The sequence below is a fragment of the Syngnathus floridae genome, chromosome 21, assembly GCF_059516105.1.
Source record: "Syngnathus floridae isolate MCC-2025c chromosome 21, RoL_Sflo_1.0, whole genome shotgun sequence".
Classification (NCBI taxonomy): Eukaryota; Metazoa; Chordata; class Actinopteri; order Syngnathiformes; family Syngnathidae; genus Syngnathus; species Syngnathus floridae.
Window position 1 is genome coordinate 3621132 of NC_142433.1, and position 13543 is coordinate 3634674.

The 13543-nt window shown below is 39.5% G+C and overlaps 1 protein-coding gene across 2 annotated transcripts in view; it reads left to right on the plus strand.

The window, feature by feature from the left end:
* The window catches only part of epha10 (EPH receptor A10), a 78111-nt gene extending 67966 nt beyond the window's left edge, over window positions 1-10145 (plus strand). The window contains exons 12-19 of one of the 2 annotated variants that reach the window (XM_088365034.1): window positions 28-213; window positions 3148-3209; window positions 3683-3799; window positions 4220-4306; window positions 4564-4716; window positions 6283-6473; window positions 6544-6708; window positions 7223-10145. In XM_088365034.1, coding sequence (XP_088221160.1) covers window positions 28-213; window positions 3148-3209; window positions 3683-3799; window positions 4220-4306; window positions 4564-4716; window positions 6283-6473; window positions 6544-6708; window positions 7223-7337 — 1076 coding nt within the window. In that variant the 3' untranslated portion in view covers window positions 7338-10145. The remainder of the gene's footprint in view (window positions 1-27; window positions 214-3147; window positions 3210-3682; window positions 3800-4219; window positions 4307-4563; window positions 4717-6282; window positions 6474-6543; window positions 6709-7222) is intronic. The other variant, XM_088365035.1, reaches the window with a different exon arrangement.
* Window positions 10146-13543: the final 3398 nt, after the last annotated feature.

Genomic DNA, 13543 nt, shown 5'->3' on the forward strand with positions numbered 1-13543 from the left:
CTCTGCTTGTCTTTCTCTCCCTAAAAGGCGACTTTGGGGAGGTGTGTCGCGGCTGTCTCAAGCTCCCCAGCAAGCGAGAGCTGCCGGTGGCCATCAAAACGCTACGAGCGGGCTGCTCGGAGAAACAGCGACGCTCGTTCCTCAGCGAGGCTGCTATCCTCGGGCAGTTTGACCACTCCAATATTATCAGACTCGAGGGCGTCGTCACCAGTGGTAAGGGAAATCTGACGATAAAAGGAAGCTTAATATCCGAGGATCAAAATGTAAGGAAAGAAATGAAAGTTGAAAGACGGCAGAAAAAAAAGATTGCAAAGAGCTTCTAGACACTTCACCATCTCACGCACAGAGGGAATCAACACTCACAGCGAGGAAGGCCAGACAGAATAGGTGTAAGAGCGTATATAGCAAGTGGACGCCCCACGCTAGCAGCCGAGCGACATAAGGGCCCAGACAGATAGCGATTGACGCCCCGCTGTGAAAACAGGATGGAAAAATAAACTTGAGGCAGGAAAGAGATGCGAGATGATCCGCGATGAGGTGGAGGTTAATGGCAAAGGCAGGTGAGAGGCGACGCTTAAAGACTTTGTAAAGTTTCTGTGATGCTGCCATGTGTGTGCGGGCATGGGCAGGGTGCCCGGATACACTGTGCTCAGCAGGGTGGCAGCAGATGTGCGGGGTACAGTAATTGGTGCGAGAGACTCAGTGGGACCCTGGGATATGTTCCAATCTCACACACACACACACAATTGATGTGCATGGTGGCCAAACGTGAGCTTCGATTGCATTGCAAACACACCTGCACAAAGAGCACACACACTTGCCGCCTGGTGTGACAAGAGTAAGTACTGCTAACGTCTAAGTTAGTAGCATTGCAAAGACATTCAGAAATATATTTTAGGTTCATTACAATTTGAAAGTTGGCTTGATAATATTTCCAAGTCTGTATTTGTCAAAGTATTTTTACTCCACAGTGGCAGCTCCACCCTTACGTCATAAATCAATATTAAATAACTACATCCTATTCGGAATAGAAATAAAATAATAAGAAAAACTAATAGAATTAAAAACAAATATATGAATATAATAGATACAAATATTAAAATAATAAATAAAAATGTGGGATAGGCTCGAGCATGCCCACGTTAATCTATGAAAAGAAATTTGGAATAGAAATAAAATAATAAGAAACAAATAATAGAATTAAAAACAAATATATAAATATAATAAATGAAAATATTAAAATGATAAAATAAAATAAAAATATGGGATAGGCTTTAGGACACCCATGACCCCCGTTAATCTATGAAAAAAAATCAAATAGTCAATAGTTTGTCAATAATCTTAATATACTCCTGTAAAATGGGCAATGAAGGAAAATTAGATGTCAAATGAATAATTTTAGTCCTTGTACATATTATTGCAAAAACATTACTCTATTCTCTGGAATTTAAGGCCCATGGAGCCATTTACTAAAGATGGAAAAGCTCCCTCCTCTCAAGCGTCTTTCATGACCCATTCGCTTTACCGTTTACCAAACAGTGGCAAGATTATACGTAACAGGATTAAAAAAATAGCCATGAGTTGTTTTCTTACCTTTTTCGAAAGCAACCGCAGAGGAACTTGTTGCAGTAAAAGTGGCGCTCATACATTTGCTGATTGCCAAGAGCTATTTTCGACCTTGCCCGCAATGGCCGCATGATTTGAAATGTATGATCCAATTATGGCTTTTACACGTGTCGCTCAGCTCAGCCATTTTTACCTGATGAAATGTTAAAGGTATACACACTTTGAATGAAATATGTTTTGGAAAATGTGTTCCTTGAATACTTAACGTCGGAACGAGGCTACAATCCGAAAGGTCCACCTTAAACTCTACTCAATTTATTTTATAACTAGTGAAATCCCGTGGGAGGTTTTATGGAGCAAAATTCTTTATTGTCTATTGTCAGCATTGGTGTTTATTAAATGATGAACTTTAAAATTTTATGACAGATTATTTTACTCGTCATAAAAGTTGCCAAAGTACACAATAGTGTCCCCGCAGTGAATACCGTGGGGCATTTAAGTCGAGAAACTAATAACAATCGTGAAACAATTTGATGAGAGAGAGGAAGACGGATCAAACCTAAACTAATCGCCCTCGCTGAAAAAGCCAATTCAGCCACTTTGTTGGAACTTTTATTTGAATGGCAAAGCACCAAGCTGCCAATACTTCTAGCTATTCAAGGGAATTGAAAATTCAATTAAATGCAAAAATTCACTTGACCATCAAGCCACATGGATTATTAATTTGAAGACTAACAATATCCTCTTTGTGCCGAGTCCCTAACACTTGCAATCGAGTCAATTCTAAAGCTTTTGGGAGGTGTCAATTTCTCCCTTGTTTGTTATTTGCAGCAGTGCTCGGTCCCTTTACCGATGATTGCAATCACCTTTTAATACTTTTATTTTCTTTTGCTCCATGGTCTGTAAAATAATACTTTAAGACCCAAACTGATGTTGAATTGTACAATTTTAGTAATATCTAGAGCTGTCAAGTGTTTTAAAAATCTATTATTATATCGATTACTCCATCGAATAATCGGTAAAAAATATTTTGCATTAAAAAATATTGCTAAATATACTGAATACAAAAAATTATATGGATCATCCTAAGGTAAAAAAAATGGCTCTAAACAATTAATTATTGTTGGATAATCAATTTCTTTTCGATTAATCGGTTCGTTTTGACACATTTTTCTCCTTGTTTGTTGCCTTGTTCCTATTTCAGTCTTAAATCTCCTAACAATGCATTCCAAAACATTTCTGGATCGCTGCCTGTATGTCGCTGCACAGTGTGTGGGTGTTTTGTGTAATGTACAGGAACAATCACCTGGATCTTGCGTTTATCCTCACACACATGTACGTGCGGGTGTGGAGTGAGTGTTTAAGGGTGCTTAAACTTGCTGAGACAGCCAAGGTATCACGCAAGTTCTTCCAGCTTCACCACAGTTCACTGAGTGAAGAATGGCTTTGCCACAAATCCCGCAGTGCTGCCAAGAGGACTAGCCTCGCTTTATTCTCTCCTCCATGCCCGTACAGCCTGTACTTTCCACCTTCCTCTATATTCAATCTCAATTTAATTTGTTCTGTTTTGTTTGTGTTCAGGTAACACCATGATGATCATAGTTGAGAGCATGTCTAATGGTGCCTTGGACTCCTTCCTTAGGGTAAGTCTATTTGATATTCAAGGCAGACATTCCCGAGCATAAAAGCAGCAGAGTGGAAACAAAACAAAAAGGCTAGCTATAATTAGAGCAAATGTGATTAACAGATTTTTCCTAGTGACAAAATGTAAAATACTATAATGTAACCTTGTTGGTAATAAAATGTGATTAATCAACTCAAGCAGTTCTTGAGTGATCAACAACCAGCATATTTATTTATTGCGTAACCTTATTTATAGCTCCTAACATCTCGGTAATAGCTGAGCCTTGAGTTAAGGAGAAATATTGCTAAAAAAAAAAATAATTAAACCTGTTTTTTGACATTCCAAGGCCAGTATGCTTGTTAGTGTATTACGGAAAATATTCAAAAGTAACAAACGGGTCATTTGTCGTGAAGCAATACCCGTCATTCCTCATTTCTTCCCAACTCTTGCATTCACGCTGTTCTTTTTCCCTTTTAACGCTCAAAATCACAGAAACATGAGGGTCAGTTGAGCGTAATGCAGCTGATGGATATGTTGACTGGAGTGGCATCAGGGATGAAGTACCTTGCCGAAATGGGCTTTGTTCACAAACGCCTGGCTGCACACAAGGTAAGCGAGCAGGTGGCGGCGGTGGGCGGTAATAGACTACAGTGTGTAGCTTGATGTATGTCTCAAGTTAGCTTTTTTTTTTTTCCGTCAGCAAGCTCGGAGAATACAATTTGTCCTTGTCTCGGACCGTGTTTGACAGTCATTTGTCAGTAGCTTATTTGAGGAATACATGAAGCTGAAAATGACAAGACAATGCTGTCAAAATCATTTTGGCATGAGGGTTTGCTCTGTCACTTTGTTGCTGTTTTTTTTTTTTTTTTTTAAAGAATGAGCCAAGCTGTCAAAACTGCAAGCATACTTGTTTTGTAAACAATCAGTCCTTAGTGCAGGAGGAGTTTTGTCCACTAGTATTTTGATTTAGTTTCATTTTATAGATTTAAATGTTGTCCCTGGTTCCTAATAAAATGAATGTTTGTGTAGGTTTTGGTGAATGCAAATCTGGGTTGCAAAGTATCTGGCTTCAGACCTCTTCAAGAGGACAAGATCGAAGCAATCTATACTACACTGGTAAGAAAAACGTTTCTTTTTATGCTAAATTTGGAACTCATTAAACACCCTGAAGATCACGCTTGCACGCCTGTTATGTTTTTTTAATGAGATTTGGATCAAGTCATTAGCTGTCAGGTTTTTTTGAGGTCACACATTTTTGATATAATGAAAACTGTGAGGGAGGGGGAGGAGATATAAGCTTTTACTGGATGATGGGGTTCAACCAAAGGTGAATTTTTGATTTTACGGAAATACTGTCCTCTGTTATTAAATAGCATGGAGGGAAGAGCGTGGTGCTGTGGACCGCTCCAGAAGCCATCCAGTACCATCGCTTCTCGTCTGCTTCAGATGTTTGGAGCTTTGGTATCGTCATGTGGGAGGTCATGTCCTACGGGGAGAGACCCTACTGGGATATGGGGAACCAAGATGTAAGTGCACTCAGATTAAATAAAAATATGTATTTCTAATATCTGGTCATTCAATTAATTCAAATAATCTAAATGAAAGATTATGTATTATTATTTTTATGTATTAATTTTTAATTTAAATTAAAAAAAATGTTTTGATAATTTGGAACCAATATGTAAATGCACTCAGATTAAATAAAAATATATATTTATAATATCTGGTCATTCAATTAATTCAAATAATTAAAATTAAATGTATTATTTTTTTATGTATTAATTTTCTATTTAAATTAAAAAAAATGTTTTGAGAAGTTGTGTTTATCGTTTCTGATGAAATTGATTTGAGAACACTATTTTTATTTTGCACCTCCATTTCCATGAACGGACGCCGTGTCCATAAGCTAGCCAGGATCTTATTAACAGAAAAAAAAAAAAAAGCCGCAGCCGCTCTGAAAGGTTTTTTCAAGTCCTAAGCCCCCACTTTAGGTCTGGCATCAGCTCCATAACCAATCCTGTTTTCTCCTAAGGAAGCGGTGACCTCCTTCCAGTGGCCTCAGCCTGTCCCTCCTCCAGTGCCATCATGTTCTTAGAAAGTGTTGAAAAATCCCTCGCTTACATTCATCTTTTTCCGGAAAATGTAAAGTTTTTTTTTCTATTCCGAGGCTTGAAGAGATTGCGGTCGATCGGACTCCCCCCGCTGCTATTATTTCCGAGTGAATAGAGAGCCTCGCTCACTTTTACTGTTCAGCCCTCTCTTTTTTTGCCCTTTAAAATACTTTCATTTTACTTTCTAGTCCAAATCCGAGTCCTCTTTGGATAATTTGATACAATAATACCGACTATTAAAAGACGACAATAAATCTAAAAGATCTATCTTGCTGTTGTGCGTAGAAATTGCAGTCAGCATAATATGCAGGTGCAACCCATTATTTCTATGTTCCAATTTTTAATGTCCAAAATTAATATGCATTAGATAATCAGCGGGTGCAAGCAATCTTTTTTTTTGTACTCTTTCACAAAGCACGACAAAGTTTCCTCCCCAGCCGTGTGCATATTATCAAAGTTTCCATTTGCGAGGGCAAAGGGCACAAAGCTTGTCGAGAGCCCCGGAATATTAATCGGCGTTGAATTGATACATTATATCATAACGGCATTGTTGCTTGGCCTGTCCACCTGTAATTCATTGTGCCCTTTACTTGGCTGGCTTTGATTAAATGGAAAATGTCAAATGCTGAAAAGCATTTTATGAATGCTCTTTAGAGAGGCGGGAGCTTAAGCAGGCCGAATAGGGGGAGGAGATTGGCAAGATTGAGAGACGCCGGAGTGTTTTAGGAAATAATGCAGCTGATATATGTAATTTAGACCCTGACTTTTATTTCTTCTTAGTGATTCAGGAGAGGGTTGGATAAAATGGAATCCCAAGTGAGGTGTTATGGTGAATGGTTTTTGAATGGGCTCGATGGAGGAGAAAGGACCATTGAGGAAGTCTAGAGGGACGTCCCAAGTTATTGAAGTGGACGACAAAGATGGAGCCCAAATTAATATTTGGCCATAACTTTGTTTTATTTCCCATTGCCTGTGCTGTAGGTGATCAAGGCCATTGAAGATGGCTTCAGGCTGCCGGCGCCGGTCAACTGTCCAACGCATTTGCATCAATTGATGCTGGACTGTTGGCAGAAGGAAAGAACGGAGAGACCCACCTTTAGTCAGATCCATTCGGCGCTCAGCAAGAGCATCCGCTCGCCTGACGCCATCGGCTCCTCCACGTTGGCACGAAGGTCGCATCTCGTTATAGAAGCTTCGCAAACATCTTCTATAGACTCATAGATCTTTTTGTTCTTCTTCCAGGACCTTGAGTTCCTCCATAACATTAGCAGAGAGGCCGCTACCAACCTTCCCATCATTTAACTCAGTAGGCGAATGGCTGGATGCAGTGGACATGGGCCGATACAAGGACAACTTCACTGCCGCGGGATACTGCTATTTGGAGTCGGTGGCACGCATGACCGTACAGTGAGTAGAGCTGTGTCTCCTTCTCGTTGTGACCTTGTAGCTTGAGTTTCTCTTGCACCAAGGTTATGGCCTGTATGTTGCGGATTTCACTTTGAAAGGGTTCTCAAACAAATTATTTTGTGTGTTGTGTGATATTCACGTTTGAGCAACGTTGAGTTATGGATATATTGTTATTGTTTTCACTATTTCGAGTGTTACTATATTTAGATTGCGTTTGAGCAACGTTGAGTTATTTATTCTATGCGCCTTATAATCCAGTGCCGTCTTATATATGGACAAAGTTTTAAAATGGGCCATTCGTTGAAGGTGCGCCTTATAATCCAGTGCGCCTTATAGTACGGAAAATACGGTAATGGACATTTAGCTTTTCAAAGAACAGTTTTTCATCTCCGAATCTTTATTGAACCAAGGCACATGAGAAATCTCATGGCAAAGCACCAAAGTCACTAAACGCTATCTTGTATATATTAAGTGAATTCATCTTTTTGCCAAAACTGAACTTGTGTATTTGCAGAGATGTACTGAGCCTTGGCATCACTTCCCTGGAGCACCAGAAGTTGATCTTGGCTGCTATCCAGACCCTAAGAGCCCAGGTCATCCAAATGCACGGACGCGGTGTTCAAGTCTAACAGACGGCTGCTCGCTCGCTCACACGTACGTGCAGACGTTGGATGATGGAGTGGTGGAGACGAGGCAAGAGAGACTGACTGTCTTTCCGAATGACGGACAGATCAAAAGACCTTGCGCTCCTCTATTTACTCCTCTTTCCCATTCTTCCTCATGCCTTCCGCAATCCTTCCTTCCTTTTTACGATCAAGCCCCCCCTCCTCCGAGACAAGCACCGGTCTCTCCGGTGATTGGGGGGGGGGATGGCAGAGGAGTGATGTCATGTGACTTTTTCGGTGACCTCTATCTGCACTTTGACCTTCAAAAACTGTGTCAGCTAAATCGTCCTGGTTCGGAATCAGCGAGTCAAGACAGAAATATAGTCCAGAATGGTGACTGCTGAGCAGAGAAAGACTCCAAAAGGACTACTTTTCCCTCCTTTTATTAGTTTCTTTTTTCTTTTTTTTTTTTTTTTTTAAGTACTGCTTACTGGCCTTGAGTCAAGACTGACAGACACTTCTCCACTGGCTGATTTCACGTGAAATCTGAAGGGACATAATCTAAGGATGTGAAATAGCATCACTTTGCCAGAAGTGATCTCATATCAGATGGTAAAGGGATATCTCGGAATATTAAAAATGGCAGCCTTGTAATCCGCCGACTCAAAGCAGCAGCTGTCAATAGTTATAAAGTCTGAGCTGTCCCGTGCAAAAAAAAAAAAAAAAAAAAACTCCAACAAGTTTGGATTTAGTATTTAAATGAGGCTTGCAGAAACACTTTAAATGAATGGAGGCTGATGTACTACTACAGTAAAGTGCGCTGACAGGCCTAAATGGAGCTTTAGCCTGGGGAATGATGGAATGAATTTTCAGGAATATCGGCCTGCTTTTTTTTTTTTTTTTGACCCATGGAGAGAAAAAAAAAAGCTGGCAGGAGTCTGGTAAAAGAGTTGTGTGTTTGATCACCCTTAATTTATGTCACTGTCTCTTCCAGTACTTTTTCTTCTCTTTATCTTCCAAACTGTCTTCTATGTGCAAATGAAATATTTAATTTCCCCTTTCGCCTGGATGTCATCTTGTAATCTTCTCCCTCTCTGTGATACTCAGGTCAACTCTGGAAGATGACCCAAATCTCATATTTATTTCTTTAACAATAATTTTTAAAGAGGAGGTTAGGATGGTTAATTTAAAGTATTTAATGTAAATGGGGGGGAAAAAATAGTTTGCTAATTATATAAGTGTGACATATTGATCATGTTGCATACGAGACTACCAATGGAGGATGTTAGCTGTCTGCACACAGTATCTGTGTATTCATGAACAGTTTAGTCTGTTTTCATTGGTTGTGGCGTGTGTGAATACAGTATTAGAATGTCATCTTTTTTATTTTTTTTTGCGATTACAGTTTTTCCCATTACTGTTGGCTATCACGTTTGGTGTTTGTGTACAGTGATCTGCCCCCCCGTCACCTTTTCTAAGCAGATTTGAAAGGGAGCGTTAGTCGATTTCAGAATCGAACATTTTTTTTTTTTTGATGGGACTAATGTTAAAACCGGTTTGTATTTGCTACAAAATACAGTTTGCGTCGTTTTGCTTGTTCTCGTTTGTCTCTCTTAGTAATTGTCATAATAAAGAAACTCAGGCGGACAGCTGACAAATTTTTATTTGTCAGCCGACTGCGAGGCCTCACGATTCAACAGTCACGGTTAAATACGACGAAAGCAGCTTACGAAGAAAATGCATCCTCATGCACAAAAAAGAATTCTGGGACCTTGTTGCTAGAATGAATGAAATGTAAACCGATCTCCCCATCTCTTACCATTATATGTTTAATACTGTAAATATGTATTTGAAAATGCTAAATCTATTTTTATAATTTGTTTGAAGAACAATGTGTTGAATATATCTTCTCACTGTGTACGGGGTAATTCGTTTGACTTTAGGGCCAAGGCCGACAAACTCTGGTGTTTGGAATATTTAAAAAACAAAAAATATGACATTTTTGTTAGTTTTTGATGATTTTTACCCATTGGAAGAAATTCTGATGGATGTTACAATTACAAACTGTGTTATTAAAAAATCTACAATATAAGCCAATGTATTATTCATAATATACAACAAGTGGTTCATGAAGCAATTATGAAGCTTCATTTTCCCAGAAAGACAAATTGAAAGACCAAGAACAAACTTTGCTTGGAGTTTGTCCGTTGTTCGCAAACTAAACTCGATTATTTATCTTTCAGCAATCCATTGCCTTCCTCTCGCTCCCTCTCCAATTAAAAGCACGCTCTTATTTTTACTGCAAAGAAACGGGCCAACGGCCTTCAGAACAAACTCATTCTTCACCCATTAAGTCTACCTGAGCTGCTTGTGCTTGGATCTGTTACAAGGTTAATGCCTTTAATCCATTTAGTCTCAAATTCAACTTTTTTTTTTTTCCTCCACCAAGGATACTTTTCCAAGTTCATGGCTCTCTCTCACACTCTGGCTGCATTAACATGTGAACTTACTAAGTCGCTCACTCTGGGAATGAGGTTATATTACTTACTACTTTATTATGCAACAGCCACAGTTCGACCAGTGGTAAGCGTATGGGAAATTATTGCGAAAGTAAATTAGCATCATGGTGGACTGCTCCGGGCTTTTGTGTGGGCGTGTGGACGGACATGAGTGTGCTTTCAAGCCTGCTCCTCGCATGTGGATGATATTATAGGCCTCCTGTGCATATGTTTTGACAAGGGATTTGGAAAAAGAAATTCTATTTTTATTTATTTATCCAACACAGCGGCGGTGGCAGCAATCCATAGTTTTTATATTGCCGTCTTATTGGCATTGCGGATTGGAGTTCGAGACGTAATGAATTTCATCTCCGAGCGTTGGAGGGCTGAGGCTTTCGGCAACTCCCACGCAATCAAACATTCCCGCCGCCGCTCGCTGTTTGGCGGACCCCGACGAAGCCGCACTGAAACTTCTGAGTGCAGCCAAAAAAAATGATTTTGGTACTTTGAGGCTTATCTGAGATTCTATATTAGCGATTTAATGTGATTTAGAAAAAGGTTAAGCTCTAATGCAAGGGTGTCAGACTCATTTTCATTTGTTATGCATCGTGATGTGCCGATTGATGCTGATACGATGGATTTATGAATTTTATTATTTTAACGCCTTGACGTCAACATGCTCAAGGCCAGAACATTACAAGCGACTATTTTTCCACTTTTCCCTTTACTCCAATGGATATTTATTTATATATTGATGTTATTCGACCTTGAATCTGCATCATTTGCCCTTTGTGCTTCATCTCAATTGCTCTGCCCTTTATCACGTTAGTTTTGAATCAAATATTCCGATTTAAACGGGAATTCATTCAACAGATTTTTTTACAAAAGAAAATCTATTAGATATGAGTGGAAGAAATGTCAGGTACAGATTTAAAGAGGCCCATGGGAAAGCTGAGATGCAGCTTTTCCGCTCTTGTGATTAATGATTAAAGCAATCACAATAAAAAGCGAAACACCATCCACCTCTAAACCAGTTTGAAGGGGAAATAGTTGCTCCTGTCCTTTTATTTTCCAAAGCGTGCCATAGCTCAAATCGGCTTTTGGAAATTAATCCTTGCATTATGATGGGAGTGCGTAAACAAACCTATTAAGTAAGGGAGGGGGGGGTTGTAACGCTTTTCTAGGTAAAAGCTTGTTTCTCCACAGAGAGATGAAGGTTATGCATGCTTCCCTGAATGTGCTCTGGGAAAAAATGAAGGGAACAAAGTGGCAAGGGGGGGCTGACGAAGGAAACCAAGCAGCAAAATGCGAGGCAAACCCTCAGGGAAGAAGATCGTCGCGGCTTTTTAACAGCTTGATCTTAAACCACCTCGCTCTGTCTGGCCTAGGTCCAGCTTATGCTTGGCTTTGTCTTTCCCGGGCTTCACTCAGCCACTTTGCCCGAGTGGCAAAAAGTCATTGTCTGCAAATCCTCCTTCACTGCTTCCCATCGTATCCCTCCACTGAGATGTACTTATACGAGACGGCGTGGGTTCAGTCTGACAAAATCTGAACTTCCCACTGAGCCAAGATTAAACTCTAAGTGACCGCACTGACAACTTCTCTCTGTGTAGTTGGCTCCTATCTTCCTTTTTGGACAGTTTTAACACCCATCTATCTCACGGCCTCCCGAAACTCTCCTTGAGAGCACTTTCCGGGCCGATCTAATAGCCTGTATGTTACCTCTCCGTGTCACGACATTTACTATACAGGCTATTTATCACTGTCCTCCGTCACGGCTTTTCTGCACCATCCATCATAGATATTTCCCTCTTTACTACCTTCAAGACCACAAGTCCTCTCAACACCTGGATGGAAGTACTATTTTTCTTTTTGTTTCTCTTGTTATATACAAAGTTGCTCCCAATGCAGCATTAAACTGGCAGTGGCAACACGAACAGGCCGAGGAGTTTTAAGCAGTGCCACAATGCCATTCAGTGGACGTTAAAATAACTACAACATCAAATTCAGCCATTAAGTATTGATATATATAAGCCAAGTGTGACCGTCCCACAAATAAAACCAAATAAAATTTGCAAAAAAAAAAAAATCATTTGGATTCGCCATATGGATGCCAGGCGTTGTGAATAAGTAGAATTTAATGAGTTGTTTAATAGCCTAATTAATTGTAGCAATGCAGCTAACTGCTGTTAGATTAATTCAACATAAGTAATTATACCAAAGCAATTATATGAAGAATTGTTAAATTGCAATTCTAATGGTTCGCTGAGCACAAGTTTTTCCTTGGCTGAGTTCAGATGGGCCTTGGTGACCCTGAATAATCTAATAAGGAGAAAAAAAATGCGATAAAATCCTCCAATACTAGATACAAGCTATTAAAATGATGAGTCTGGCTCCACATGAGCAATTTCAAAATCCTAGGATAATAGTAGGATAATAGTTCCATAATCACACACATATCCTGCCAAGAATCTATAACTACAATCACTAATTACTTGTGAGAGGTAATATGGGGGTGTCTGCAGAACCTCCAAATGGCCTGTGTAGGTCTTCTTGACAAGGTTGTCCAGCAGGTGGTAGTGGTGTACAAGAACCCAAAATTGAATGAAGCTACATTATGAGAAATGTGCTGTTAGTTTATCTGCTGGCTTCTCTCTTTAACCATCTCAGCCTTGAACTGAATATTATTTTATTGTTTTATAACAAGCAAATGATTATTGCAAATATGTAGAAAAAAAATAAAATATACAATGAATACTGATAAAGCTGTTTGAGACAAAAATCCATCGAAAATTAATTTTGATTGCATTCGGTGCAAGACATTTGTAAGTGCAGTCCGATTGGTTCCAGTTGGTATTTTTGCAGACAGCCGCAGGTCAAAAGTTGTGTTTGTGCCGTTGTGGGAACACAGTGAACACAGCTGACTCACTTCCTGGCCAATAAAAGTAGTTCAGCACAGGTGAGGCGTGTATTGTGTAAGCGGATATACTGTCTGGACACTGGAGTCTTCAGAAGATTGAAAAGTACAAAGTATTTTAATAAATAACTGCAAGCAAATGATGTAAAGTTAGTCAAGCATCACCCAAATGCCATAACCACCTGCGCCACAATTTAGACCTACTGTTAGCTTGTCTAAAGTTAAGTCTACTTTCTGTCACCAGATTCTCAGGTGCGCCGGGAGCTTGTACAAGCAATCATAGTAATTCCTAATAACCTCTGACCAATTTGGCGATGAAGTCGGATGTGATTTTAAACATGTCCTGGCGAAATTTTGAAACTGTTGAGTCATTTTGACTCACAAACCGTAAGAGCTCACCCCCGCAAAATTATGTTCCAATCATTTACCAACTGGCAATGCTATGAAGTGTGACTAAACAAAACAAAACAAAACAAAAAAAGAATAATAGAAATAACATTTGACCTAGAAAGGGATATTATGAGCCTTTAAAAGTACAAAAACAAAAGACTGGCAGTAGGGGGACTTGTAGACTACTAGACCACACTGACTGAACTGCCAATTGATAAATTGTGCAAAATCTGATGAGTCGTGTATTACATCAGTTTATATACAAAAAAGCCATGTGAGCTCATTCTTGCCACAATGCGACAAAAGTGTTTTTACAACTCTAACGGAGGAGAACATGTCAGGACTGTGAGACCAGCAAAACACAACAAAGACTGAGATCCAGACATGTAATCTGTCTAATCCAAAAAGCTGTGAAAACGACTGGG